This window comes from Pseudoliparis swirei, chromosome 3, assembly GCF_029220125.1.
Source record: "Pseudoliparis swirei isolate HS2019 ecotype Mariana Trench chromosome 3, NWPU_hadal_v1, whole genome shotgun sequence".
Classification (NCBI taxonomy): domain Eukaryota; kingdom Metazoa; phylum Chordata; class Actinopteri; order Perciformes; family Liparidae; genus Pseudoliparis; species Pseudoliparis swirei.
In genome coordinates, this window is record NC_079390.1 from 5,068,233 (window position 1) to 5,091,806 (window position 23,574).

The 23,574-nt window shown below is 45.2% G+C and overlaps 1 protein-coding gene across 1 annotated transcript in view; it reads right to left on the reverse strand.

The window, feature by feature from the left end:
* grik1a (glutamate receptor, ionotropic, kainate 1a) overlaps positions 1-23,574 on the reverse strand; it is a 45,499-nt gene that overhangs the window by 13,114 nt on the left and 8,811 nt on the right. Inside the window, exons 3-12 of the mRNA XM_056411558.1 lie at positions 23,032-23,289; positions 21,404-21,585; positions 20,477-20,530; positions 20,048-20,218; positions 19,792-19,935; positions 16,334-16,441; positions 16,029-16,073; positions 12,839-12,955; positions 11,339-11,542; positions 626-849 (exon numbers count right to left, since the gene is read on the reverse strand). Of these exons, the coding sequence (XP_056267533.1) occupies positions 626-849; positions 11,339-11,542; positions 12,839-12,955; positions 16,029-16,073; positions 16,334-16,441; positions 19,792-19,935; positions 20,048-20,218; positions 20,477-20,530; positions 21,404-21,585; positions 23,032-23,289 (1,507 nt within the window). The remainder of the gene's footprint in view (positions 1-625; positions 850-11,338; positions 11,543-12,838; positions 12,956-16,028; positions 16,074-16,333; positions 16,442-19,791; positions 19,936-20,047; positions 20,219-20,476; positions 20,531-21,403; positions 21,586-23,031; positions 23,290-23,574) is intronic.

Below are 23,574 nucleotides of genomic sequence, written 5' to 3' on the forward strand. Positions count from 1 at the left end.
GTAAGTGGCGGGCAGCTAAAGTATGTTTTTGACTGTTGAAGAATAGTTATGGAAATGTGCTCAAACACTCAAACACAGACTTAGTCATGTGAATTTGATACATGATGACAAATTATTCATACATGCTGTTGTATTCATTGAATGTGTTTATGTAACTCTGTAATGCTTCATTCTGTACACATGACATCTATTCTTCTGTCCTGGAGAGGGATCCTCCTCTGTTGCTCTCCTGAAGGTTTCTTCTCCTTTTTTCCCCATGAAAGTTTTTTTTGTCTATTTCTTGGGAGTTTTTCCTGATCCGATGTGAGGTCAAAGGTCAGGGATGTCGTATGTGTACAGATTGTAAAGCCCTCTGAGGCAAATTTGTAATTTGTGATATTGGGCTATATAAAAAAACCGGAATTTAATTATATGTTTTTAAATGCTAAGTGCTACCGCTGTGTTACACTTTTCATTCCTGTACAATTTCAAATGGTTAACTAAATAGTTGATGTGGTAAAGCCTGGCTGTGGACAGCTCAGTATTCAGTCCCCATCTGTAATATCCTCCAGCACATCCAGAGCCACCTCAGTTATATTTTATACATGCCGTCATTCGTCATCTCAGCATCAATCCACACTCTTACCTGGCGATCACGAAGAGCACGCAGCTCACCCCCGTGCAGGCCAGCAGCACGTACATCCAGATGTCCGGAGACAGGGGGTTGAGGAAGGAGAACACGCCTGGATTGGTGCCGTTGGGTTTTCGGTAGAGGATGCTGATGCCTAACGTCATGAAGGGCTTGGAGAAGTCAATGACCTTCTCTCGCACATATGTGATGGTCAATGGGGCCACGGCCAGGTCTGCAATCTTAAAAAAGACACAAAACAAAAGCAAAATGCTTCACGTAAAAGAAAGGTACTGCTCATATGTTTCTTCCAATCAAATATCTGCGTATCAATATCCCAACAACATATATATCTTGTTAAAAGTGTTTTATCTTTGAAGTGTTGCATGGTTGTTTTGATTTTTTTTGTTTCCTTATTTATAATTATTTAACATTTTTATTTTTGTGTTCCCTTATGGCCCTTCTTGGCCAGATGCATGGTTAATATTATTTTTTTTAAATTTTATTTTTATTATGCATTCTTACTTTTGAATGTTGTATTTCTGTTTAAAAAAATACCTAAATAAAATATCAAGAATAAAAAAAAATGTAAATGTGTTTTAGCTTTCCATTGAAACTGGAATCCAAAGCATTTCCTGTACATATCTCGTAAAAATACAACGAGGGAGGTAAAAATAATCATAACTTTGAAATACCGGTACTACTAAAACGAACAAAACAAGATTACAGAAAATGCTCAACACTATCAACATCATTATCAGGCCACATTGATACATGCAAAATAATAGTGGGACCTAGATGTCTCTATCTTATTCTACAGATACCGATATTTATACCCAATACTACTTTTCAACAACTAAACAGGTTCATCGTGCAACTGTAACGTCCTGTTCCGTTTCTCCTCTGTGTCTCCTGTCTCCTGTGTTCTATGTCTCCTCTGTTTCTCCCAGTGGTGTATAAAGTACCCAAAAGTCATACTTGAGTAGAAGTAAAGATACTTGACTGGAAAATTACTCAAGTAAAAGTAAAAGTCACCTATGAGAATACTACTTGAGTAAAAGTATTAAAGTATCTGATTTTTTTTGTACTTAAGTATCAAAAGTAATTTTCTGATATTAAATGTACTTAAGTATTGAAAGTAAAAGTAAAAGTAAATGCTGTTAATAAAAAAAACAAAGGGTCAGAATTTTTAGAATTATGAAGTTTATTTGTTTGGGTGCTGTGGCCGCCATGAACAAGGAGTATGAGCTCGGATGAACTTAGCAATATATGAATACGATGAAATTACTAAAATATAAAAACACGATTAACACAGAAAAAAGCAGAACCAAAAGTAACAACCAGAATCATCACTTTAAAGTGAAAAATGTCTTGTTCATCTTCAAAAGAAGTTGATTTTCAAAATGGACAGATTTCAGTGTCGCTCTTCTGGGGCTGAAGACGAGTCCTGCGATGCTGAAGAGCCGTTCACCTGGTGCAGGTAGAGTGTGTCTAGCTTCACAGGCCCTGATGGTGCAGGTAGAGTGTGTCTAGCTTCACAGGCCCTGATGGTGCAGGTAGAGTGTGTCTAGCTTCACAGGCCCTGGTGCAGGTAGAGTGTGTCTAGCTTCACAGGCCCTGGTGCAGGTAGAGTGTGTCTAGCTTCACAGGCCATGGTGCAGGTAGAGTGTGTCTAGCTTCACAGGCCCTGGTGCAGGTAGAGTGTGTCTAGCTTCACAGGCCCTGATGCAGGTAGAGTGTGTCTAGCTTCACAGGCCCTGATGGTGCAGGTAGAGTGTTTCTAGCTTCACAGGCCCTGATGCAGGTAGAGTGTGTCTAGCTTCACAGGCCCTGATGGTGCAGGTAGAGTGTGTCTAGCTTCACAGGCCCTGATGGTGCAGGTAGAGTGTGTCTAGCTTCACAGGCCCTGATGGTGCAGGTAGAGTGTGTCTAGCTTCACAGACCCTGATGCAGGTAGAGTGTGTCTAGCTTCACAGGCCCTGGTGCAGGTAGAGTGTGTCTAGCTTCACAGGCCCTGATGCAGGTAGAGTGTGTCTAGCTTCACAGACCCTGATGCAGGTAGAGTGTGTCTAGCTTCACAGGCCCTGATGCAGGTAGAGTGTGTCTAGCTTCACAGACCCTGGTGCAGGTAGAGGTGTGTCTAGCTTCACAGGCCCTGGTGCAGGTAGAGTGTGTCTAGCTTCACAGGCCCTGGTGCAGGTAGAGTGTGTCTAGCTTCACAGACCCTGATGCAGGTAGAGTGTGTCTAGCTTCACAGGCCCTGATGCAGGTAGAGTGTGTCTAGCTTCACAGACCCTGATGGTGCAGGTAGAGTGTGTCTAGCTTCACAGGCCCTGATGGTGCAGGTAGAGTGTGTCTAGCTTCACAGACCCTGATGCAGGTAGAGTGTGTCTAGCTTCACAGGCCCTGATGCAGGTAGAGTGTGTCTAGCTTCACAGGCCCTGATGCAGGTAGAGTGTGTCTAGCTTCACAGACCCTGGTGCAGGTAGAGTGTGTCTAGCTTCACAGACCCTGATGCAGGTAGAGTGTGTCTAGCTTCACAGGCCCTGATGCAGGTAGAGTGTGTCTAGCTTCACAGACCCTGGTGCAGGTAGAGTGTGTCTAGCTTCACAGGCCCTGGTGCAGGTAGAGTGTGTCTAGCTTCACAGGCCCTGATGCAGGTAGAGTGTGTCTAGCTTCACAGGCCCTGATGGTGCAGGTAGAGTGTGTCTAGCTTCACAGGCCCTGATGCAGGTAGAGTGTGTCTAGCTTCACAGGCCCTGATGGTGCAGGTAGAGTGTGTCTAGCTTCACAGGCCCTGATGGTGCAGGTAGAGTGTGTCTGGCTTCACAGGCCCTGATGCAGGTAGAGTGTGTCTAGCTTCACAGGCCCTGATGGTGCAGGTAGAGTGTGTCTAGCTTCACAGGCCCTGATGCAGGTAGAGTGTGTCTAGCTTCACAGACCCTGATGCAGGTAGAGTGTGTCTAGCTTCACAGGCCCTGATGCAGGTAGAGTGTGTCTAGCTTCACAGGCCCTGATGGTGCAGGTAGAGTGTGTCTAGCTTCACAGGCCCTGATGGTGCAGGTAGAGTGTGTCTAGCTTCACAGGCCCTGATGCAGGTAGAGTGTGTCTAGCTTCACAGGCCCTGGTGCAGGTAGAGTGTGTCTAGCTTCACAGACCCTGGTGCAGGTAGAGTGTGTCTAGCTTCACAGGCCCTGGTGCAGGTAGAGTGTGTCTAGCTTCACAGACCCTGATGCAGGTAGAGTGTGTCTAGCTTCACAGGCCCTGATGCAGGTAGAGTGTGTCTAGCTTCACAGACCCTGATGGTGCAGGTAGAGTGTGTCTAGCTTCACAGGCCCTGGTGCAGGTAGAGTGTGTCTAGCTTCACAGGCCCTGATGCAGGTAGAGTGTGTCTAGCTTCACAGGCCCTGATGCAGGTAGAGTGTGTCTAGCTTCACAGGCCCTGATGCAGGTAGAGTGTGTCTAGCTTCACAGACCCTGGTGCAGGTAGAGTGTGTCTAGCTTCACAGGCCCTGGTGCAGGTAGAGTGTGTCTAGCTTCACAGGCCCTGATGCAGGTAGAGTGTGTCTAGCTTCACAGGCCCTGATGGTGCAGGTAGAGTGTGTCTAGCTTCACAGGCCCTGATGCAGGTAGAGTGTGTCTAGCTTCACAGGCCCTGATGCAGGTAGAGTGTGTCTAGCTTCACAGGCCCTGGTGCAGGTAGAGGTGTGTCTAGCTTCACAGGCCCTGATGGTGCAGGTAGAGTGTGTCTAGCTTCACAGGCCCTGATGCAGGTAGAGTGTGTCTAGCTTCACAGGCCCTGATGCAGGTAGAGTGTGTCTAGCTTCACAGGCCCTGATGCAGGTAGAGTGTGTCTAGCTTCACAGGCCCTGATGGTGCAGGTAGAGTGTGTCTAGCTTCACAGGCCCTGGTGCAGGTAGAGTGTGTCTAGCTTCACAGGCCCTGATGCAGGTAGAGTGTGTCTAGCTTCACAGGCCCTGATGCAGGTAGAGTGTGTCTAGCTTCACAGGCCCTGGTGCAGGTAGAGTGTGTCTAGCTTCACAGGCCCTGATGGTGCAGGTAGAGTGTGTCTAGCTTCACAGGCCCTGATGGTGCAGGTAGAGTGTGTCTAGCTTCACAGGCCCTGATGCAGGTAGAGTGTGTCTAGCTTCACAGGCCCTGGTGCAGGTAGAGTGTGTCTAGCTTCACAGGCCCTGATGCAGGTAGAGTGTGTCTAGCTTCACAGGCCCTGGTGCAGGTAGAGTGTGTCTAGCTTCACATGCCCTGATGCAGGTAGAGTGTGTCTAGCTTCACAGGCCCTGGTGCAGGTAGAGTGTGTCTAGCTTCACAGGCCCTGATGGTGCAGGTAGAGTGTGTCTAGCTTCACAGGCCCTGGTGCAGGTAGAGTGTGTCTAGCTTCACAGGCCCTGGTGCAGGTAGAGTGTGTCTAGCTTCACAGGCCCTGGTGCAGGTAGAGTGTGTCTAGCTTCACAGGCCCTGGTGCAGGTAGAGTGTGTCTAGCTTCACAGGCCCTGATGCAGGTAGAGTGTGTCTAGCTTCACAGGCCCTGGTGCAGGTAGAGTGTGTCTAGCTTCACAGGCCTGATGGTGCAGGTAGAGTGTGTCTAGCTTCACAGGCCCTGATGGTGCAGGTAGAGTGTGTCTAGCTTCACAGGCCCTGGTGCAGGTAGAGTGTGTCTAGCTTCACAGGCCCTGGTGCAGGTAGAGTGTGTCTAGCTTCACAGGCCCTGATGCAGGTAGAGTGTGTCTAGCTTCACAGGCCCTGGTGCAGGTAGAGTGTGTCTAGCTTCACAGGCCCTGGTGCAGGTAGAGTGTGTCTAGCTTCACAGGCCCTGATGGTGCAGGTAGAGTGTGTCTAGCTTCACAGGCCCTGATGGTGCAGGTAGAGTGTGTCTAGCTTCACAGGCCCTGATGGTGCAGGTAGAGTGTGTCTAGCTTCACAGGCCCTGATGCAGGTAGAGTGTGTCTAGCTTCACAGGCCCTGGTGCAGGTAGAGTGTGTCTAGCTTCACAGGCCCTGATGGTGCAGGTAGAGTGTGTCTAGCTTCACAGGCCCTGATGGTGCAGGTAGAGTGTGTCTAGCTTCACAGGCCCTGATGGTGCAGGTAGAGTGTGTCTAGCTTCACAGGCCCTGGTGCAGGTAGAGTGTGTCTAGCTTCACAGGCCCTGGTGCAGGTAGAGTGTGTCTAGCTTCACAGGCCCTGATGGTGCAGGTAGAGTGTGTCTAGCTTCACAGGCCCTGGTGCAGGTAGAGTGTGTCTAGCTTCACAGGCCCTGATGCAGGTAGAGTGTGTCTAGCTTCACAGGCCCTGATGGTGCAGGTAGAGTGTGTCTAGCTTCACAGGCCCTGATGGTGCAGGTAGAGTGTGTCTAGCTTCACAGGCCCTGATGGTGCAGGTAGAGTGTGTCTAGCTTCACAGGCCCTGGTGCAGGTAGAGTGTGTCTAGCTTCACAGACCCTGGTGCAGGTAGAGTGTGTCTAGCTTCACAGGCCCTGATGGTGCAGGTAGAGTGTGTCTAGCTTCACAGGCCCTGATGCAGGTAGAGTGTGTCTAGCTTCACAGGCCCTGATGCAGGTAGAGTGTGTCTAGCTTCACAGGCCTGATGCAGGTAGAGTGTGTCTAGCTTCACAGACCCTGGTGCAGGTAGAGTGTGTCTAGCTTCACAGACCCTGATGCAGGTAGAGTGTGTCTAGCTTCACAGGCCCTGATGCAGGTAGAGTGTGTCTAGCTTCACAGGCCCTGATGCAGGTAGAGTGTGTCTAGCTTCACAGACCCTGGTGCAGGTAGAGTGTGTCTAGCTTCACAGGCCCTGGTGCAGGTAGAGTGTGTCTAGCTTCACAGGCCCTGATGGTGCAGGTAGAGTGTGTCTAGCTTCACAGGCCCTGATGCAGGTAGAGTGTGTCTAGCTTCACAGGCCCTGATGGTGCAGGTAGAGTGTGTCTAGCTTCACAGGCCCTGGTGCAGGTAGAGTGTGTCTAGCTTCACAGGCCCTGGTGCAGGTAGAGTGTGTCTAGCTTCACAGGCCCTGGTGCAGGTAGAGTGTGTCTAGCTTCACAGGCCCTGATGCAGGTAGAGTGTGTCTAGCTTCACAGGCCCTGGTGCAGGTAGAGTGTGTCTAGCTTCACAGGCCCTGATGGTGCAGGTAGAGTGTGTCTAGCTTCACAGGCCCTGATGGTGCAGGTAGAGTGTGTCTAGCTTCACAGGCCCTGATGGTGCAGGTAGAGTGTGTCTAGCTTCACAGGCCCTGATGCAGGTAGAGTGTGTCTAGCTTCACAGGCCCTGATGGTGCAGGTAGAGTGTGTCTAGCTTCACAGGCCCTGGTGCAGGTAGAGTGTGTCTAGCTTCACATGCCCTGATGCAGGTAGAGTGTGTCTAGCTTCACAGGCCCTGGTGCAGGTAGAGTGTGTCTAGCTTCACAGGCCCTGGTGCAGGTAGAGTGTGTCTAGCTTCACAGGCCCTGGTGCAGGTAGAGTGTGTCTAGCTTCACAGGCCCTGGTGCAGGTAGAGTGTGTCTAGCTTCACAGGCCCTGATGCAGGTAGAGTGTGTCTAGCTTCACAGACCCTGATGGTGCAGGTAGAGTGTGTCTAGCTTCACAGGCCCTGGTGCAGGTAGAGTGTGTCTAGCTTCACAGGCCCTGATGGTGCAGGTAGAGTGTGTCTAGCTTCACAGGCCCTGATGGTGCAGGTAGAGTGTGTCTAGCTTCACAGGCCCTGATGGTGCAGGTAGATTGTGTCTAGCTTCACAGGCCCTGATGGTGCAGGTAGAGTGTGTCTAGCTTCACAGGCCCTGATGATGCAGGTAGAGTGTGTCTAGCTTCACAGGCCCTGATGGTGCAGGTAGAGTGTGTCTAGCTTCACAGGCCCTGATGGTGCAGGTAGAGTGTGTCTAGCTTCACAGGCCCTGATGATGCAGGTAGAGTGTGTCTAGCTTCACAGACCCTGGTGCAGGTAGAGTGTGTCTAGCTTCACAGACCCTGGTGCAGGTAGAGTGTGTCTAGCTTCACAGACCCTGATGGTGCAGGTAGAGTGTGTCTAGCTTCACAGGCCCTGATGCAGGTAGAGTGTGTCTAGCTTCACAGGCCCTGATGGTGCAGGTAGAGTGTGTCTAGCTTCACAGGCCCTGATGGTGCAGGTAGAGTGTGTCTAGCTTCACAGGCCCTGGTGCAGGTAGAGTGTGTCTAGCTTCACAGGCCCTGATGCAGGTAGAGTGTGTCTAGCTTCACAGGCCCTGATGCAGGTAGAGTGTGTCTAGCTTCACAGGCCCTGGTGGTGCAGGTAGAGTGTGTCTAGCTTCACAGGCCCTGATGGTGCAGGTAGAGTGTGTCTAGCTTCACAGACCCTGATGATGCAGGTAGAGTGTGTCTAGCTTCACAGGCCCTGATGCAGGTAGAGTGTGTCTAGCTTCACAGGCCCTGGTGATGCAGGTAGAGTGTGTCTAGCTTCACAGACAGCAGCACACAGTTGGGAAGCATTTCAGCAAGTCAACGTGATCCACGTCTCCATCCAGCTGTTTGCTGCTGTCATGCGCTTGAGATGACGAAGAAGTCCTCTTCCTCAGATGAACTGGACCTGGTGGCATCACATAGCTGCAGGGAGGGTTCTTCCATGTGCTGCTTGATGTAGTCCATTCCTGAAATAAAGTGAGAGTATTATAGACATGATAGAATTAATAACACTTCCTAACATGTCATGACCCCAACCTAAAGTTTTGTACAAAATAGTTTGTTTTAATTTGAGGTTTATACATTTAGTTTCATGCACTGTCCGTGCATCCAGAGTTGATTTGTGAATATGTACTTGTATCTCTGTAGTTAAACACAACAACAGTCCCAAATCAATATCGTCGCCATTACTGGACCGTCGCTCTTATAATATTAATACAAATAATAATAATAATGCTGTAATGATTAGCATTATATTATAGCTAAGACGACTCAAATCATCAAATTCTCACAACTGTCAACACTTCTTCAGCTCATTAACTCGCTAGAGATCTGTCTGCTGCACTCACGCTAATTGTCTCATTTAATTGACGATAGCTAGCGAACGTTAGCCTAACGTACAACATGCGTAGGACAATCAGACACCTGCCTCCCCCCCTCCTGCCAAAGATATAACTTACTCCAATCCTGAGGACAACACTGCTAGATATCTTAACAGGTTTATGATGATTATCAAAACTAAACATTAACGTTGCGGCTCATGGGATTAATCTTAATTTACCTCAATGTGTTTCCTGAGGTTGGCTAGTGTGTTTTTGAAGGCCAGTATCTCCGTACTTTCGGTCGGCATGAGAGGCACTTCATCCGGTAGGAAGAAACTTTCACTCCGACAAAAGAAAAGAGTTCGCCCAAATATGGCCACGGACGTTGATCTTGGTCCCCGTGGTTGTTCGAGTAGCTTCCATTGCTGCTCCACATGAAATGAGTCGTATCTGTAGTCGCTCGCTCGCTAACATCCTGGGCATCACTGGGAAGAGAAAACACGCGGCAAGGACCACTGATCTCCAACCTGGTGCTCGTGCTGCGTTCAGGTGCGCTGCGGCGTGTTCCACAACAGTCCCCGATGTGCTGCGTTCAGGTGCGCTGCGGCGTGTTCCACAACAGTCCCCGATGTGCTGCGTTCAGGTGCGCTGCGGCGTGTTCCACAACAGTCCCCGATGTTTCTCATGATTATTTTTTTCCGTAGTAACGAGTAACGATACTGTTTCAGGGGAAATGTATCGTAGTAAAAGTACAAGTTTTCATTGCAAAATGTAGTGAAGTAAAAGTAAAAGTAAACAGAAATATAAGTAGTAAAATAAAGTACAGATACCCAAAAAAACTACTTAAGTAAAGTAACGAAGTACTTCTACTTCGTTACTATACACCACTGGTTTCTCCTCTGTGTCTCCTCTGTCTTGATTGGTTAATTCCCTTCACCTGCCCGTAGCCACTCTCCTGTCTCCTTGATTAGTTAATTCCCTTCACCAGCCCTCAGCCACTCCTCTGTCTCCTTGATTGTTTCATTCCCTTCACCTGCCCTCAGCCACTCCCATCTCCTTGATTGGTTAATTTCCTTCACCTGCCCTCAGCCACTCCTCTGTCTCCTTGATTGGTTAATTCCCTTCACCTGCCCTCAGCCACTCCTCTGTCTCCTTGATTGGTTAATTCCCTTCACCTGCCCTCAGCCACTCCTCTGTCTCCTTGATTGTTTCATTCCCTTCACCTGCCCTCAGCCACTCCCGTCTCCTTGATTGGTTAATTTCCTTCACCTGCCCTCAGCCACTCCTCTGTCTCCTTGATTGGTTAATTCCCTTCACCTGCCCTCAGCCACTCCTCTGTCTCCTTGATTGGTTAATTCGCTTCACCTGCCCTCAGCCACTCCTCTGTCTCCTTGATTGTTTCATTCCTTCACCTGCCCTCAGCCACTCCCGTCTCCTTGATTGGTTAATTCCTTCACCTGCCCTCAGCCACTCCTCTGTCTCCTTGATTGGTTAATTCCCTTCACCTGCCCTCAGCCACTCCTCTGTCTCCTTGATTGTTTCATTCCCTTCACCTGCCCTCAGCCACTCCCGTCTCCTTGATTGGTTAATTTCCTTCACCTGCCCTCAGCCACTCCTCTGTCTCCTTGATTGGTTAATTCCCTTCACCTGCCCTCAGCCACTCCTCTGTCTCTTTGATTGGTTAATTCCCTTCACCTGCCCTCAGCCACTCCTGTCTCCCTGATTGTATCATGCTGTACACCTGTGTTTCCCCCCCTATATATTGTGCCAGTCTTTCCCTTGTCTCCTGTCGGTTTCTTGTCTTTATCTCAGTCTCGTAATGTCTCTGTTTCGATGTCTCACTCTCAGTCTTTGGTCGCATGGTGATTCCTAGTGTTTTTTGTAGTTGCTTTCAAGCCAGAGTTTTTATGTTTGACCTTTTCCGAAGTAAAGTGTTTTTTGTTTCACTCAAACCTGGAGTCCAGTCTGTCTCTCTGCACCTGAGCCTCACCCCGTGACAAACCTGTGACAGCAGCAATTCAAAACGTAGCTTCACAAAGGATGTGGTTACAGTTTCGGAGGCATTTTGGATTAAGACCTGCAAGTGGGTATTTTCCAGCAGTAAATAATCAATCGTACTCATCATCTGTGTTAGATAACGCATTCCAACATTGGCAGACAGATGGATGATATGTAAATATCTGTGTGTGAGTCAAATTGATTTTTAATTCATCACTATGGTTTACCTGTCGTTTGTACAAAAGCCCCGTTCAGCCAGAGGCTAAAACCATTGATTATGCAGAACAGGCCTGTAACGTGTATTAATATTATAGACAACAACGTGATTCTTCTCTTCTATACATAACATCACCAAGAGGAACACAAACAGGCGTTGTTACCATCTGTGAACTTAATTATAGAATAATGTATGCATTCAGTGTGAATGCAGGATGTATCACTCGTCTGCCTCTACAGCCTCGTAATGTTTCCACTACAAAATCATAAAGTGGTGCTCATTTGTGAAGATTATATTGCTGACCAAAATGTGTAATATCATAAAGTTGTATTTGCCATGCAGCTTATCTGCAATAATCCAAAATGACATTCGATCCATTTCTCCTCTTTTTTCTTCTCTCCATCAGATGGAAAAATCCCATTTGCTTTTTGTTGATGGAACCAGCAAGATGCTAAATTCTGGGGTTGGCCTTCAACAGTGTGTCCATATACCTGTGAATAGCAACTCCTCGTGTGAATGCAGGTGTAACTCACGTGGTCAATCAGCTCCCGCACCATCCCATTCCACTCTCCCTTGTCATTCTGGGCGCCGTATTTCCCATCAGCCACCAGTCTGACTTCATATGTAAAACCTAAGATGTTGGAGAGCTCTTTCAAAAGGTCCAGACAGTAACCCTCGTAACGATCATTCCCAATCAGCTCCCTCTCTGACTTTTTCTGCATCACGTATGGATTTTCCTGTAAAGTAAAAATAAAACATCCACTGTTTTTCTCAGTGAAAGGCACATGTCACCAATTCATTACAACTTAAAGCTGATGATCTGTAGCAAAACATCCAAACATCACATCCAATCGTCTTTAAATCAGCAGGTTTGAACATTTTAATATGTTTGGACTGAAGAAACTCCTGAAACACATTATCTTCCACGATACATTGTGTCATCCGGTGTGCATAAGGATAAGATTGGGAAAATATTAATTCAAACCATCTACTTCAGCAAGAATTTTCCACTCCTTAATACCTCTCCTTCTCATAATAATGTTCCCTTCTCGTGGCAGGCCCACTCCCATTGTCCCCCCCTCAGGCCTTAAGCTCGGAACCGTCAGAGACTAAACGTTTGAGTGGGGGAGACTGCAAGAGCTTGAAATGGTATAAATACAAATGGGACTGCAATTTGCATATATTACATATCACATTTTAAGACAACAAAACATTTGTGGGTTCTTATTTTCTTTTCTTTTTTTTTACTGCCAGATTTTAACATCTTTCAGGCTCTAGCCTGAACGGACGAGAGGTCAAATAATCCATCAAATCTGTACTTGTTTAATTAGATAAATGAGATGGTTCATAAGTAAACCAGGTGTGTCATTTAGTATATGCTTCGATTCCTATGATGTAATATGGCCATCTCAAAACATACCTGTTTACACTGGCATTTGGTTGATTTGAATATTCTATGGTCTGCTTTTAATCTTCTCTGATTATTTATTTTATTGCACCATCTTTTACAGTGTATTATACTTTGTTCTTTTAACTATTGAAATGTTTTGGCCCCTGCTATTGCCAAATTGTTTTAATTGACTACTGGACTGCACTTTGTGACACTTTGTCTGTGATAAGTGCAATAAAAATAAACTTTACTTACTTACTTACTTTATGTACCATCCTAAATCTACATTTTTGATATTTCTGTGTAAATGTAATATGCCAGGCCAAACACATCTGTGCCACGCCTCCAGAATTTCCCTCGTAACTCCACGTTTAACATCGCAACGCTATGAATTGTATTGAAAAAATGCAAAATGTGCAAAAAAATGCAGACTTTACTGAAAGTGTGCACAAAGGGCGTTACACGTCTACGAGAAAAACCCCTCTGGCAATCAAAGATTTGACCGTGGCACAGGCCTCAGCCCTCATGGACTTTGGGATTGGGCCGTATTTTCCTCTGTTATCGGCTCTTCACACATCCCACATGCGATGCCCTCTCCCCCCCCCCCCCCCTCCCGACGCTGTCCTCCATTTAACCTTCTCACCAGTATCGTGGTGACAATAAGAGTCCTGTTAGCCAGAGAGTCCGTCACATTGATATTCTTCTCTCGGCTGGACTTCTCCGTCAGGTTCATCCCCCCGTACGAGTTCCACACGGCAATCTGGAAAGGCAAACAGGTCTTTGGGTTTATCGAGTCAGAAGAGGTAGTACCATGGAGCAGCATTTTAGCGTGTAGATATTTGCTTTTGTTCAAACTTTTTAATGAAGTTTTATTTTTGATCAACGGCACTGAATTACTCAGATATTCTACACATATTATAATATCTTCTGACATGTGTTGAGGTTGAAAGACCTGGCATATTTTCAACCTTCTGCTCCGTTCATTATGCTCCATTTCCCTTTGTTCGCTTTCGCTCTGATGATTCTGGGCAAAGCTCCATTTGAGGTACGATGAATATGAAAAAGAAGAGCCGGCTTGCTGCTAATTGTATGAGAATAATAATATCATACCTGTTGTGCGCGTCAGATATTCGACTGAACATTGACTGAAAAACAAAAGCTGTATATTTCACAACAAATGTGAGGACAGAAATGTTTCTATGATGAATTATTGCTTTGAATTAGCATAGACATTTGGTAGCGTTGATATTTCATGCCCTTTGAATCTAAAAAAAATACACATATATAAAAAAACTGCAAAAAGGTGTGATTTACAATAACTGTTAAATAAATCTGCATCGTATAACTTGAGTTTGGAGCTGAAACGATAAGTCGATTGAGAATCTGCAACTATTTTAATTGAATTAATCCGTTTAGTCTTCTTTTTTTTTCCAGGTTCCAGTAATTAGTATTTGCTGATTTCTTGTTAACGTGATACTAAACTGAATATCTCCAGGGTTTTAGGAAATAACATTTTCCCGATTTTTTTTCCCTGACATTTTATAGACTAAATAACTGAGCAATTAATCCACAGAGCAATCAATAATGGAAATGAAGGTTAGTCGCAGCGCTACGTCAATGTGTTGGTGAGGGATTGGAAATCCCAGCAGCAGGGACAGTATGAATGAAGAAGGGCAGGATGAGAAAGAGTCAGGGGCGGAGAGAGAACGACGCGGTGTTCGTCCTCCATACTGTCACGGTGGCTGTGGATGAGAGTGTCCGGTTCATCCCACCAGGCGGTAATCCAGACAGTTATCAGATTAGAACAGTTTGTCTGGCGGCTGCATTTCGACCCTTTCAAACCCCCTCACGGGTTAAGAGCAGAGCAAAGGTCAAGGGGGCTCATGATCATGACGCAATAACATTAAGTGCATTAAATGACCAGGCTTCATTGTTAATAGCACTTTCCTCATTTTGCTAATCAGTCTGGGGGGGAAAAAGTAATGAATTTGTGTTATTTGGAGTAAAAAAAATGACATTCACTGCATAAAACGATGAGTAGTAGTGAATGCATCAGTATCTCTTTTTAAACTGAGCACTACGGTCTTATTTTTCACAATGTTGCACAAATGTTCTATGTAGGATTACTTATTGAAATAGATAGCGTGCATTTCACTCCTCATTACCTTCTATCTTAGTCTGTTTACCCAGCCAGACAGGAAAGCGTGCTGTCGTATCACCTTGACTCAAAGCTCTCCGTCTCTCCACCGTGGCACTTTCCGCGAAAGGGTCCGCTCTGTGCAGGTGTCCATTAATCTGCCTTATCTCTGGACACCGCACACGAGGAACACAGTGAATGGGGTTTGGATTTAATTAATTGTTTTGTCCTCAATCTCAAAAGATAAATGGAGAGAGTGAGAACAATATGTGTTGGTGTGGAGGATATTTTGGTCTCAGATTGTCCAGTTTCACACAATCCAGTTGTAGAACTGTGTTATTTTGGGATATACTACACTCTAATAAATATCAATGACGCAATTAGTCAGTTTGAAGTTAAAACATTCATGTAATCTGACCAAGCCAATGAAATAAATGCTAAAATATAGCCTAGGATGAATGCGCAGCATACGATCATCATCTTTTCAAGCCTTAAGTCGATGATTTACTGTGTATAGCGTTGTGATGCATACCAGAGCAGCTTTCAACAACAGAGTGCTATAAAACTGACAGGAATGATCTCTTATACGGTAGGAATAAAATATTATCTATGAATCCTAAAGCTCATCTCCATCCGACCAAATCAGACTGGACACCACAGAGCAGGAGGCGGAGTAAACCGGGCCAAGTAAGCTGAGAAAGGGGAGAAAGTCAACAACTTTAGGGGGGGGGGAAAAATAATTCATATACGAATATTCCCATCATCCTCTTCTGAGTGCATGTGCTCAAGAACTTATACGGACTGCAACGGACTGATAATAATTCATTTTTCATGACTAATCGAGTCAAGCGTTTTATGCGATGTGCTTTTACCATGTTGTGGTATTTCCTCTGAGGGGGAGGAGGCTTTTGAGGACTAAAAGGACTGAATGGCATTAAAACGACAGTATAAATCACGAGAGCTGCCGCCTGCCTGCCCACCTGTCTCTCTGACATCTCAGACAGACAGAGAGGAAGAACTTCACCAACTTCTGACAGTAAAGGATGCATTTGAGGGGAATTAATGAATTCAACAGCCCTTCTTTCACTCATCAAATACTTCGCCGCAAGCTTAAAATCCGTGGTCGTTAAGTAAAGAATAGCTCATTTGCACTTAAGTATTTATAGTATATTGTTTGATGATTTTCATTAAAACAAGGTCGACTAGATATACATCTTTAACAATCACATTGGAGTGAAGATGCACGTCGTCCCCTCGCCTCCTCTCGCTTCTCTACTTCAGCTGTCTCCTCCTCAGTTAATTGGATTTCCCTCGGCTGAAATGAAATACTGCCAGTAGAGTATGATGTACGTGAAAGTATGAAGGCACATTATTAGTGGTGGAATGAGAGAGAAAAAGTGTCTCTGCAAAAGTGAAGGATCGGTACCAGCTGTGGACTTGCAGGAGTATACTTACTTCTCATGGAGATAGTCAGACGTAGATATCGTATTTTCTAACACTGCTAATACGGTTTTGAAACACACAGTTAGGGTTAGGGTTGAAACTGAAATGTCAAACACACGGCATCGCTGTTCACAAAACCAGGTTGACGAGGCAAAGAGCAGGGAAGTGAGTGGCATACAGAGGGAGAAAAGAGGGGGGGGTGGTTAGGGGGGCAACACCAGAGGCTGAGACCAAACATGGCACTGGCACAAACCTTGATCCACCTTTTCGTGAGGCGACTTCCGGCCTCCAAATTACCCTTTTGAAAATGTGAGGGAGGGAGGGGGGCAACATGTGTGGAAAGAAATGATCAGTCGTTGCAGAATTATGAATATTCATGAGTGGACAAATCTTAACCAAATAATAACAATAACTGTGTAGATGGATCATGGGGAACACACACAAAAATCTCTCCAGCACCTCCAGGCCATCTTTCATACACATTCATGGCCTAGTGTAATGATGTAATGGGGGGGGCAGCATGAGAGATGTGTAATTGTCCGTTTCCCCGGCGCTCACCCTGGAAGTGCCGTCCTCTTTGAGGCTGATGATGTCCAAATCAAAGTTTCTCCTCAGGCCATCGGTCTTATTGAGAACAATGCGGCCCGTCAGTCCGTCCCACTGGGCCTACGGGGAGAAGAAGTAGAGCGAGAGAGAGAAGTGGGAGATGAGTCTCGAGTGCTGTCTGAGTGCCGAGACATATCGAAGCTCCGGAGCGAGAAAAAAAAACTCCCCGGAGGAGAGCGAAGGGGAATCGAGGCAGAGAGAGGAAGTCGCTGTTGACGGGCAGCCTGTGAAGACTGGAGGGCATCTATAGGTTGATTCCGTGGTGCAATCCCAACACACATCAAAGTGTATGTTCTCGATACATACCTGCAAACTCATGAGGGGTGAAAAAGGTGACAACGGGGTGGGGGTCCTCTGCTCTGACTAAGTCAGTGCCCACAAACCCTTCTAATAAGAATATAATAGATGTTTGTATGTATATATACAAACATATATATACAGGGCTCTCAAGTTTTGAAGACAGGCAAGCGTGAGATTTCCATCAACGCCCGATGCTCACCTATGCTGTGCTCCCAAACGAGCCGAGAAGAGGGGGGGGGGGGGTGCTAGTGACTATTTTTTTGCTCCGTCCCGATGCGCGCAGACCGGCGTCGGAGCTCTGCAGTGGAACAATCGATCGGCGTATTGAGCACCCCTGCATTCAAGCATTAGATAGCCGAGAGGTTTTTTCAGCGTGAGGAATTCGATGTGTGGCGGGAGTGCGTGAGATAAGACCGAAATGCGTGAGTCTCACGCTCAATGCGTGAGACTTGAGAGCCCTGTATATATATATGGCCGCCACACCTTGAAATATTCAGTAATATTTATTTTGCATGGGCCCAGGTGTGAAGAGGAGCGAGGCCCATTCAGAGAAATCTCTACGGTCCACTTGAGTGACAATCACACAGGTTAACAAGTCCCACGTTACACTATTTTACAAATCAAGTAACTTCCTGAATTTGGTGCACTTGAACACTTTTTTAATTTCTAAATTACTTTGCTCCGTGGGGAAAGTATTTTCCGCCATCCGCCACGGAATAATTAACCACTTTTTCTACGATATACTTCTTGTGGAAATGCCACACACGTCGTAACATCTAGCGCCCTGGTGTGAATGACTTCCGCATCCAGCGTCACGAGAGCAGCAGCAGCCAATTAGATCCAACAGTGGAGCAGCTGATTGGCTCTCACATGGTCGATAGCGGAAATGAAAACTGTTTTACAGGAATGTGACCGGGCTCTGTGCTGGTAACTAGGGGTAACTAGCGAATTAACCACAAAGTGTTGAGCGAGTAAAATCAGGTAAAAAAGCGTTGCAAATATTCAATTCCAACCGCTGAAATCTTTCTTTGGTAATGCAGAAGAACATGAGGTTGCTGGGCTCTCGCATAATCAAACAGCGGACACGATAGCCAGGTCAACTTCTTCTGACATTTAATAAGTGGGACCCCAAGATGGCGCGATTGAGATTCTGACGTCACGTGAATACGCTCTATAGCCTGTCTTGTTGAGCTGATAAACCCATATTCTGAATCATTAGTCCCACATCCAACAATGAGGCACAGTACCATAATCACAAGGCACGCCGCTTTGAACTGAAATCGTGTCTCCTTCAGGATATAATGGTCATTTCTAAGGGAAGAGCCGCATACAAAAAAGCAAAACAATGCCGTGGTGGGACCCCAACAGCCGCCAGAGTTTGTTGTGGTCACGTGAGTGAATACGCTCTATACACATGTACATACATAAATACATGGTGAACTAATCTTACATTAGGTTGTTCAGCTGTAGTAAGACGGCATTTAAGGCCTAGGTAGAAAATGCACGGCCCGCCACTACATGCATATAGCATCTGTGCACATCTTGAGATATATACATGCATCTCAATTGTTTTCCCCTTTGGACATTTCATTTCATCATCTACATGCTACACAACCAGCTTATATACATATGACTGGTTCACTGTAACCTTGTTTATTTCAAGCACACGGTTTCCTACTCTGCATTAAAATTAAATTAAAACGCCCAACATTTGCATTTTTAAAAATACTTTTGGAGGATTTCTGACACCCTAGACATCTAGTATGTACATTAAAAGGTGATTATTCTTTTTTTCTTAATACTAGGAGAGTGTAAGGGAGGCATACATGAACATTACATCCAAGTGGTGTCATGTTACACCAAGCCATTTGATAATTGATATAGATTCATGTTGAGTATGCACTCAAATTTAAGTAATGCTGCAAACTAGTTTTCCCATTTGGAAGAAGATGCTCCTCAAGCTGCTGCTCAAGGTGGGTTATGTCTGTACTAGTAATTAAAATAAAGTGTTTAACCTGAACAAGAATACATTTTTTAAATGACAGAACTAAAGTAGATATTATACCGCTGGCGGTCCATAACAATGTCGAGTTTTATTTCTGATGTGGAAATTGAGAAAATGACATCTTTTCTCTGTGCTATATTTAGTTAGATAGTTTAGTTTTAGTTCCCCATGACAGGAAAATTGGGAAATCTTCCCGCTTAAATTTCTTAGTGTCGAAATATGTCTTACAGTAAAGACATTATGAAGTTATTTACAAAATAAAGACACATGTCCACACATTTAAGAAATAATCAAGTATATTTTGTCCACAGACATCTACTCAGTGTGCCCTAGAATAGCCAAAGGGGAGTGAACAAATGCAGGTTATAGGGCCCAGGATTATATTTCAGCCATTGAATGAAAGCTGTGCCCCCCTTTTCTGCACTCTCTTGTTTTTTAAATTGAGTGCTGCGTTCAAACTATTACTGGTTCTTGCAATCAAAAAGGCTCCTAACCAGTATCCAGTGATGAATGCACTCGAATTATTACTGGTTCTTGCGATCAAAAAACCTCTTCTCCAGTATCCAGTGATCAATGCACAGGAGGATAGCTGCTCCGAAGGCTGGGCAATGGCAAAGAGAGAGAGAGAGAGAGAGAGAGAGCATGGCGGGTCAACGGCCCTCTGCTGGATTTAAGACTTATCTTAGGCGAGAGGAATACCCATCATGCATCAAAGGCCTCATTTTTGTCTGTAGGCATCCAGTCTGACAGGCAGGCCAAACCACATGCTTTCAACTTTTTAAGCACATAAATACCGTATATATATATATATATATATATATATTCATGTTGCGTACTTTGAGAAGCAAAGCACACGGCCCGTACGATGTATACATATCACATGAAACGATCTGGCATCCAGTTTTGGCGAGTTTCCGTGCTTACAACATTACACGGGAAAATCTGAAGCATCCAGTATTTACAAAACACGCCGAAACACATCGTTAAAAATGCATATCGGTCACACTAAAAGCAACGGGGAGGAGGTTTAGGTCACGCCGCCGATGTTACGTTTTTTTTTTTTTTTTTACTTCTCCGGGATCCAAGTGCCTTATCTGACACCGACCTCTTTGAAGAGTTTCATGAAGCGAGGCCCGAAGCGCCACGGCTTGTGGCGGTGACACTGCAGGGAGCTGACGGTCATCTGGGTGGCCCGCTGCGACGCCACGGCGACCATGAACACCGCGTCGTACATCAAGGCTGCGTCTGTCTGCGCGGGAAGAGGAGGAGGAGGAGGAGGAGGAGGCGGTGAGAGGAAGACGCAGCATACAAATGAGCATCACTTGTATCGGCCGTGTGAATAATAAGAGCACGCTGCTTACGGTCATGACGCCGTCCATCAAGCCGCTCTCTTGTTTGGGGCCCTGCAGTCGCTCCATGGCCCACTTGTCCATGGTGGCGGCGACCCACGGGTCATCGACGTTCAGCAGCCGGAAGCCCGTCATGTTGACCCCGCTGTAGCGGTACGGCTCCAGGTCCAAAGCAAACAAATCCTTTGAGGAGGGGGGGGAGAGAGAGAAGTGCAGGAGGAGGGAGAGAAGGATGAGGGAGAAAGAGCCAGGATAGAGATTTAAGCTCTCTGAGCCTTTTAATGTGAATCGATGAGTCACAGCAATATATTCTTAACATCCCCAGAGAATTTATAACGCCAGTTCGAGGCCAAGTGACCACCAGAAAAGAGGAGCTTGGTTTTTTATTCGTCGGCTATCTCCCCATCAAACAAACTTTATTCGTACAGTGTTTGAACTCACCAAAGTCGTGAAGAAGAAATGGTAATACTCTGTCATCATTCCCATCGATGAGAGCTGCAAATTAAGGAGAATAAAGTAATAAAGACGATGTCAGGACATGTTGCTGAAAGTGTCACATGTTTAAAAAATAAAGTTATTTAGATGGTCATTACATTTTTGCGCAGTCATGTTACGATATTAACAGCTACTTCCTGTTCTCGACGGAATTACTTCAAAATAAAAGGACCAAAACATACAAAGTCACTTTCAAAATAACGGCTTACGGGAAATAGTTAACATATTTACAGAACTTTTTACAGTATTTACAGTACTCTGTCATCATTCCCATTGATGAGAGCTGCAAATTAAGAAGAATAAATAAAGTAATAGAAGACGATGTCAGGATATGTTGCTAAGAACGTCACATGTTTAAGAAAATAAAGTAATTTGGCTGGTCATTTCTCTTATGTGTGTTGCATTGAATATGCTACACATTGTTATATTTAGGGTTTGTATGACATTCAGGGTGCAACTATACAAAATGATAGATCCAAGAAATTAATGAATTTCACTTTGACGTAGTTATAAATCAAACAATGGGTAAAAGTTAAAGTTTTGTCCTTGAAAATTGTTTTTGATTGTCAATAGAGATATATATTTTTTTAAGTATAACATTTCGAAATACTACAAACTACATAAATAGATACAGTACTCTTCACCACCCGTGTTGGAACTGATGCACACAGGAATAGTCACGCGTGTGTGTCCGCATGTCTCTTCATGTCGTGAATAATCTGTGTTCAATTGGCTGCATAACACATCTATGTGATGGGAAATGAGTTGTGCGCCATTCTCAATGGTGACTTTGATAAGGGAAGTTCCATTTCATCCTTTTTATTATCATATGTGTATAACTGTGTAATGTAAAGACGCTGACGCCACTCAGACCTGTTTGAGGAGCTCTGACGCCATGCGGTACGAGCAGTCGAAGAGAATAAAGAACTCTTTGTCTTTTTTCAGTTCCTTGAGCAGCGGCCGGGCATCTTGGTTCCCCGGGGTCAGCTGACGGATCTTGATCTTCAAGTTGAACTTTGCCGGAGCTTTGATCAACTCCTGCAACCGCATCAGACCTGCAAAAAAAAAAAATGTTTATATGACCCCCCTCTTAACCATTTGTTTATCTCTGCTGCACGGCAGGAAGATATCATATTCATTGAACGTGTTTATGTAACTCTGTAATGTTCCTTCTGTACACATGACATCTATTCTTCTGTCCTGGAGAGGGATCCTCCTCTTTTGCTCTCCTGAACGGTTTCTTCCCTTTTTTCCCCGTGAATTTTTTTTTTCTTCTATTTCTTGGGAGTTTTTCCTGATCCGGTGTGAGGTCAAAGTTCAGGGATGTCATATGTGTACAGGCTGTAAAGCCCTCTGAGGCAAATTCGTAATTTGTGATATTGGGCTGTATAGAAATAAACTGAATTGAATTGAAATCAGGATCAAGAACCTCTCGGCAGAGAACATGATCTCATGGAGACTCGGACCCCGGCCCTTTAACCGAGGGCTGGACCCCTTTTCACTGGCATCAACCTTGTTGCCCGACGTCAGATTCTTCTACTTTGTTCTAAAACACCACAAAAAGGCATTAAATGCACCTGTGTCATCCAGCCTGTGACCCCACACACACACACACACACACACACACAATCCTGTACCTTGAGTATTGTATTGTGTATCATGTGTGAACAACAGGTGTGTGTGTGTCTCCATGACATTTCAGAAAAATGCATTTCTACTTCAAAAAAGAAAAAGAAAAATAATAAAAATCTATAAACGGTGACATTTCAACAGCGGCGTTTCATACTTTCTAGGTTGTCGGTAAGGACTCACTCCATATTGGACAATGCGAGGCCGTCAGCCTTGTGGTGTTGCTGTCTGCAGACTAACCCGAACCCTCACCCGACGACGAGCAGCTGTTTGCGTGTCCCGTCGCAGATTGGGTTCACGAGCATCAGGAAGGTGAACACGCCGGACAGTGAAATTGCATTTTGAGAGTAATTATAAGCTTGACATATGAATATATCGGAAGGTCCACACGAAACACAAGAAAGCCCTTTTTAAACCTCTTCTTCTTTTACAATTCGTCACTTCAAATGTCAAAGTTAGAACTCATAACCTGTAATTCAGAGGAAAATGAAAAAAAGCCTTAGCTGTTGTGTTTTCCTATATCTGAAAGACTGCATTATGGATTAAGATGCAATTGTTCTGTTGTAGATGAGTGAGATGAGCGCCGTTCATATCTGTTCACACATCCATAATTTTCCTTCTCAAAAAGACATTTGTTTTACAAATGAAATGATGTCGCCGAATTGACATCACCCAACTCCATCCCACTTATACGACTTCAATTCTGAAAATACACTTTTAGTTCCACATGAAAAGGATGACTAAATCAAGTGGGCTTACTTTCCATTATTTCCATTTTCATGCATGGCAAAATATAAAGATTTCTCGATTGATACCTGCGACTCCATTTTTGAAAGTTCTAATGATATTTTTTTAAAAGCTGTTGGCCCCACCTGTGCTGTCCTCGTAGACCACGGTGAGCTTCCGCCATTTAAAGAAAGTGACCACGTCCAGGATGGCCCTGGCGATGGCGGTGTACTCGGGGTACAGGTTGATGAAGAAGGTGTCTTTGTTGTCCACTGACGGGTGTTTCCAGCGGGTCTGGATGTGAGGCACCTCCAGAGCGTTGCAGATGGACTGGACAGCGCTGACCGAGGAGCTGTGAGAAGGCCCGAACACGGCGACCACGCCCAGAGCCAGCTGGTCACACACTAGTGGGAGGGGCACAGAGTCAGGTGGGCTGTTGTAAACTATTTAAACAGAAGCTATTTATACCATTTACAATACAATAACAAGCCTATGAACCAAGCTAAAGACCTACAGCCTTAAGTTCCTGTTGTGACCTTGTCTCTTAACTTTTAGTTTCTTTTAACTTGTCTTGTTTTGTGTTTTTTTGTTTGTAATATGTGTTTCTTATGTTGCTACCTGTCTTGTCCAGGTCACCCTCGAAAAAGAGATGGGATTCACCTGGTTAAATAAAGGTTTAAATAAATTAA